At 37.2% G+C, this 6,792-nt stretch overlaps 1 protein-coding gene across 2 annotated transcripts; it reads left to right on the top strand.

The window, feature by feature from the left end:
* Positions 1-709: 709 nt before the first annotated feature.
* LOC123696164 lies at positions 710-5,817 on the top strand. Of its 2 annotated transcripts, XM_045642218.1 has the most exons (3): positions 710-3,069; positions 3,580-4,218; positions 4,252-5,817. In XM_045642218.1, the coding sequence occupies exons 1-3, from the start codon at positions 1,027-1,029 to the stop codon at positions 5,599-5,601; spliced, it is 4,032 nt and encodes a 1,343-aa protein (XP_045498174.1). In that variant the 5' UTR covers positions 710-1,026; the 3' UTR covers positions 5,602-5,817. The 2 variants fall into 2 exon arrangements, with proteins under 2 accessions (XP_045498174.1, XP_045498173.1); XM_045642217.1 differs by having other exon boundaries at positions 3,580-5,817.
* The last annotated feature ends 975 nt before the right edge of the window (positions 5,818-6,792 follow it).

Below are 6,792 nucleotides of genomic sequence, written 5' to 3'. Positions count from 1 at the left end.
ATCATTTTCTAGTTCTCAGATTGTGTCATCTGTACATTAACTGTTAAAAACATAATTCATTAGAAACTAATTATAATTTATTGCTTTCGTCTTACAGTTGATCCATTGTGAATCACGCGCAGCGCAACGTGACTTGCATTCAGGTGGTTACGCGGCGGTAACCGATCCCTATTATACCGAATCACCCTCACTTCATATTCACAAATATAAGTATTCTCGTTTATTCATTTCATAATTATTTTACTGTTCTGTGTTTTTTGTGATTGATTAGTGTCAGAGTTGTGTGCTTTAGCTAAACTAATAGTTCAGGTAAATTAATATTTCTATCGTAAGTAGGTCAACTATTAAATTAAATACGAAATGGATATTTCAGCTTTAAAAAAACAACGTGGTACATGTAAACAGAAATTAACAAATTTTAAAAAGTTTTTAGATCCTCTCGATGAGTGTAAATCATTAACTAGACTTCAAGCAAGTGAACTTAGTGTTCGTTTGTCAAGATTCGAAGAACTTTATACCGAATTTGATAATATTCAAACTAATATAGAACAATTATGTGATTCTTCAGACGATGAACGCGAGGAGTTCGAGAGCAAGTATTTTAGCACTTTCGCGGTTGCCAAGGAGGCGCTGGCGCGGAGCGGCGACAGCGCCCCAAGGGACGTCGACTTATCGGTCTCAGGTTCTAGTTCTGTGCACGGAGGTAGGCCAAACCTTAAACTTCCTACTATCCACTTACCTAGCTTTTCGGGTCGGTATCAGGACTGGCTTGAATTTCATGACACATTTAGTTCACTCATACACTCAGATGAATCAATTAACGAAATTACAAAATTTCATTACCTACGCGCATCTCTAAAAGATAGTGCAGCTTTGATTATTCGAGCGCTAGATTTTTCAGCTGATAATTATAGTATTGCTTGGGATCTACTCTGTGATCGCTACAACAATAAGCGACTTCTTGTCAATAATCACATTCAGTCAATTTTTAATATCGAAACATTAACTAAGGAATCATCCAAGGGTATGCGTAATATTATCGATAATGTAAATAGAAATCTTAGAGCACTAAAGACACTGAATTTACCTACTGAACACTGGGATGCACTTATCATCCACATTTTGTCGAATAAATTAGATTCAGTTACAAGTCGGGAATGGGAAACGTACCGCAACACATTTAAAGACTTACCTACGCTTGAAAATCTTCTTACATTTCTTAAAAACCGGTCTGATTTACTAGAAACAATGGAGGAAGCCAGCGCTAAACGCCGGCACAGCGACGTCACGCATAATCGTCAGAAATCATTAGTTGTCAATTCTTTATCTCCTCCTACTACGAATAATAAACCACAATATGCTTGTCCGTTATGCAAGCAGAATCATCCAATATACCGTTGTCAGAAATTCAAGTCACTTTCATTAGAACACAGAATGCAAAAAGCTAAAGGCTTAAAATTATGTTTAAATTGTTTGCGTCAAGGGCACAATGCCAACGCATGTAAATTCGAATCTTGCCGTTTTTGTAACAATAGACTGAACAGCTTATTACATAAACACTTACCTTCGGATGCGACGTCCTCAGCTCCCGATCAAAATGTTGTTCTATGCGCGGCGCCGCCGCTGGCGCAGCCCACGCAGATGCAACCTGAAACAGAAAAACCTAAAAATTATAATACAGAAGACAATATCGTCTTATCAGCAATTCATAATAATTGTGTCTTACTGTCCACTGCTTTAATCCAAGTGCAGGATAGGCATGGCCACAAACACACAGTGCGAGCCTTATTAGACAATGGTAGCACATCAAGCTTCATTACCGAGAATTTATTAACTAAACTTGACTTACCGACCGTTTCGACTTCGTCATTAGTTGAAGGGTTGAATTCCCAATCATCACAATTAACTAAACGATGTGAAGTTGTCATATCGTCGCTTATCAACTCATACACGCAGAATATTAATTGTTTTGTAGTGCCGCGAATTACTCAAAACTTACCCACTGCGTATATTAACTATAAATTATTAAATATACCAGAAAACATTACTTTAGCTGATCCTACATTCAATGTGCCGTCTCAAGTAGACATGCTGCTTGGAGCGGACATATTTTGGAGTGTTTTATGCTCAAAAAATATATATTTAGGTAAAAATATGCCCACATTAAGCCAGACCACGCTTGGTTGGTTAATATCAGGTCTAGTTCAGATACCTAATAATTTAAATACAGTCCACTGCAATCATATTACTTTGTCTCATGATAATCAACTTCACGATCTTGTTTCACAATTTTTTGAGCATGAAACTGTACCTACTCATAAACAAATATCAAAAGAAGAAAAAGAATGTGAAGAACATTTTTCGAAAAATACATCACGGCTGCCTGACGGGCGGTTTGTTGTGACCATACCTTTGAAAGAATCTCCCATCAAACTGGGTGAATCATACGAGCGAGCTTTGTCTAGATTTTTATCATTAGAGCGTAGATTTAGTAAAGACCCGGTATTCAAGGAACAATATTGTAAATTTATTAAAGAATATATCACCTTAAATCACATGTACGAAAATAAAAATCCTGAAAAAGATATATACACTTACCTGTTGCCGCATCACGGTGTTTGTCGTGAAACCAGTTTATCTACCAAATTACGCGTCGTATTTGATGCCTCTGCAGTCACGACCTCTGGTCTGTCATTTAACAATATACAAAATATCGGTCCAACTGTACAAGATGACCTCTATAGTATTTTAGTTAGAATGCGCCAACATAAATTCATTGCCACTGCAGACGTGGAAAAAATGTACCGCATGATCTATGTTCACGAAGATCAGCATCAGTTGCAACAAATATTATGGCGGTTTGAGCCTTATGAACAAATAAAACAATATAAGTTAAAAACAGTAACATACGGTACGGCATCCGCGCCTTACCTTGCGACTAGATGTTTAAAACAACTCGGTTTAGAATGTCCCGATAAAGTTATTTCTGAAATTATTCAACGCGATTTTTATGTTGATGACCTCATAACTGGAGCATCATCCGAAAAAGAATTACTACAAATCTGTAAGGGAGTCATAAAGCAGTTACAATCAGGTCAATTTCATTTAAGAAAGTGGTATTCAAACTGTCCTCATATCATTAACGAAATCGTTAATGAAAGTGTAAATGACGAATTACTTAACTTGAGTAACAACGAATATTCAAAAACATTGGGTCTCCTTTGGTCGTGCAAAGAAGACAAGTTAATGTTCGCAGTAAATATAAAAGAAAACAAACTCGTTAGTAAGCGTACTATTTTATCGATCATGTCACAAATCTTTGACCCATTAGGCATAATTAACCCATGCATACTTAACGCAAAAACTATCTTGCAAAAACTGTGGTCTTTAAAAATTACATGGGATGAGAACGTTCCTGCAGATATTGCAAGCTGTTGGCAAAAATTCATTGATTCTTTACTATATATCAACCATATACGCGTTCCGAGATGCATTGTTTGCGATGACTCAGCGATCATTGAGCTCCATTCATTCAGTGACGCATCGAGTTATGCGTATTCGGCTTGTGTTTACGTTAAATCCGTTTCTTACAATAATAACGTTTCTGTTCACTTATTGACAGCGAAAAGTCGAGTCGCTCCATTGAAACAGACAACTGTACCGCGGCTGGAATTGTGCGGAGCACTTCTCGCTGCAAAATTAGTAGATAAAGTAAAATCATCGCTTAGATTACACATAAATAATTGTATTTATTGGTGTGATTCAACTATTGTGCTTGGTTGGATAAAATCTTCAAAAACTCATTTATTAAAGCCGTTTGTTTTTAATAGAATTCAAGAGATTCTTGACAGAAGCGAGTCATCTGCCTGGCGTTACGTACCCACCAGCGTTAACCCCGCCGATATAGGCTCACGAGGGCTAGACGCTAAACAATTAGAAACTTGTGCATTATGGTGGACTGGGCCAGCATTCCTGGCGCAAGATGACTCATCATGGCCAACCCAACCAACAAGCTATAAGCAATCTGAATTACCAGAATTTAAGGTTCAATGTAACTTGTCGACTACTCAATTAGATCATATCACATATTATTCAAATTTATTTAAACAATTCTCTAGTTTCAACCGATTACAACGTATTGTGGCTTACGTTCAAAGGTTCATTCATAATTATTGTAATAGGAAAAATAAGCGTAGTGGTCACCTAACAATCCATGAACTCAATTCTGCTCTAAGCGCACTTTGCAGATTCGCACAGCGTGAACATTTTTCACAAGAATATACGTTATTGAAAAATAATAAAAATTTACCTATTAAAAATTCATTATGCAATTTAAATCCATTCTTTAACAAAGCTGACGAACTTATGCGAGTGGGAGGTAGACTTAATAACTCTTTTTATGATTTTGACACAAAACACCCCATATTGCTTTCATCAAAGCATCACCTCGCAGAACTCATATTCAGACAATATCACATTTGGCTTATGCACGCTGGTCCACAGTTGCTTTTGGCTACCTTGCGTCACAAATTTTGGGTTATTGGGGGCAGAAACTTGGCTCGCAAAACAGTTCAAAGATGTATTAAATGTTGCCGTTTCTCGGGAAGGATTATACAACCAATCATGGGCAATCTTCCCGAACAGCGCTTGCATGCTGAGTTTCCGTTCACCAACACTGCTGTTGACTACGCCGGGCCGGTCATGATACTGAACCGTAAGGGAAGAGGAAGTAGAACTATGAAATCTTATCTTTGCATATTTGTGTGTTTAGCCGTCAAGGCCGTGCACATAGAACTTGTGACCGATCTGAGCAGTGAGTCATATTTAGCTGCATTAAATAGATTTATTGCTCGTAGGGGCAAACCAACAAACATTTTTTCTGATAATGGAACAAATTTTGTAGGCGCATGTAACGAATTATCTAAATTCCTTAAACAGAATTCTGATACTATTAAATCACAAACATCGAACATGTCAATTAACTTTAGATTTTCACCAGCTTATAGTCCACATTTTAACGGATTAGCTGAGGGTTCGGTTAAATCATTTAAACACCACTTGAAGCGAGTAGTAGGTTGTACTAATTTAACTTATGAAGAAATGAATACGGTTCTTGTACAGATTGAGGCGATCTTGAACTCAAGACCCCTCACCCCTATTTCTTCAGATCCATCGGATCTTACAGCTCTCACACCATCGCATTTTTTAATTGGACGAACAATAACATTTCTGCCTACTCCTCAGGTCAAGGAAACTACTGCTGTGCACACTCTTTCCCGATATATGAGAACACAGCAACTGAAAACCCATTTCTGGAATAGATTTCATAAAGAATACATTACAGAACTTCAAAAACGACAGAAATGGCGCAAAGATGGAGGACAGCTCAAACTTGGAGAAATGGTCGTAGTAAAAGATGAGCGACTGCATCCCAACCAGTGGCTTCTGGGACGAGTGACTCGCCTCCACCCCGGCTCCGACGGCGTGACCCGCGTGGCTGACGTCCTCACCTCTTCAGGGATACAACGACGGGCCTTTAACCGACTGTGTCCCCTACCCATCGAAGATCAGAACTCCGTTCCTGGGCCGGCAACATGTTGACGCCTTGTGTGCAAATTATTAATTATACACACACACACAGGCTCGCGTGGGCTCATCGGCCGATCGCCCCTCCCGCCCCGCGCGCCTTATCCAGCGACCGGCACTCTCAGCTTCGCGGCTCGTGCGAACAGTCGAACACACGCATTAATAATTACAATTTGTTTGGACTTGTCTTTATGTAAATTGCCGAGCACAAATATAAACCTTGAACTACCATTACGCCTTCTTATTTCACCGGCGACGAAGCCACCAAAGCCGCAACCAGCCTCTTCAGCCGACTTTTCAATCCTTGGTTAAAATTTATCCGTCCAATAAAGTGGTACACACACATTTTAAAATGTCACCTGTAAACTGACCTACGTATCCGAATACAGACAATTAGAATACATTTTGAAATGGTAGTTTAATACGTTTTTCTATGAATAAGTTTTAACCAAGGATTGAAAAATCAACCCTTATTAAACAAAATAATAATCTACGATTTTACAAACAATATAACTCCGTATAAATCATACTGAAGAGGTTCGATTTCACATTGAGAGGTGTACCTAAGCTGTATAGTAAAAAAAATCCAATTTTAAACATAGCAATTAATATGTCAATATTAACAAATGTTCAATAGAACTGTAACCACAAACATTACCAAGAAATAATTATTTTGAACTTAAAAATATGAACACATTATTTTATATGCATAGCTTTTAAATGACTTTGCTTAACAAAAAGCAATTTTGACTATTATTAAGTTTTGATGACTTTGGCTGTAGTTAGAGTTAAAATGTCACATACCAAATATCAAAGCTATTAGTTAATTATAACCCACTACCATGACGTCATATTACATCATAATTTTACAAACAATACTTTTTAATAACAGAGAAGTTCTTCGAAGTCTTTTTTTTTTTCTTAATTATACTATCAATTATTAGGGTTACTTCTATGCACTTCTATGCAAACAATTATTAGGTTTTTCTTAAAATTCCAACATTCATTTCAATTAATTAAATTACTATAGAAACAGGAGAAAACATTTCTCTTATTTTTAGAAATACGGATTACCATTTTGTGATTAATTTCCAATATAATCAACTACTTATAGGACAACAATATCCTAATTACTATTTGACCCAAGAGGCCTATTAGTTGGGTTATACATCCTGTCATTATAAATAACTGTGACCCGCGTCTCCT

Source organism: Colias croceus, chromosome 12 (assembly GCF_905220415.1).
Source record: "Colias croceus chromosome 12, ilColCroc2.1".
NCBI classification, from domain to species: Eukaryota; Metazoa; Arthropoda; class Insecta; order Lepidoptera; family Pieridae; genus Colias; species Colias croceus.
The sequence above is the reverse complement of the archived record's forward strand: the minus strand, read 5'-3'. Positions and strand labels throughout refer to the sequence as shown.

Coding starts and splice junctions, on each gene's coding strand:
- LOC123696164 (XM_045642217.1), top strand. CDS start 1,027: ATGCGTAATATTATCGATAATGTAAATAGAAATCTTAGAGCACTAAAG. Junction 3,070..3,579: donor AATTACTACAAATCTGTAAG/GGAGTCATAAAG, acceptor GTTTACGTTAAA/TCCGTTTCTTACAATAATAA.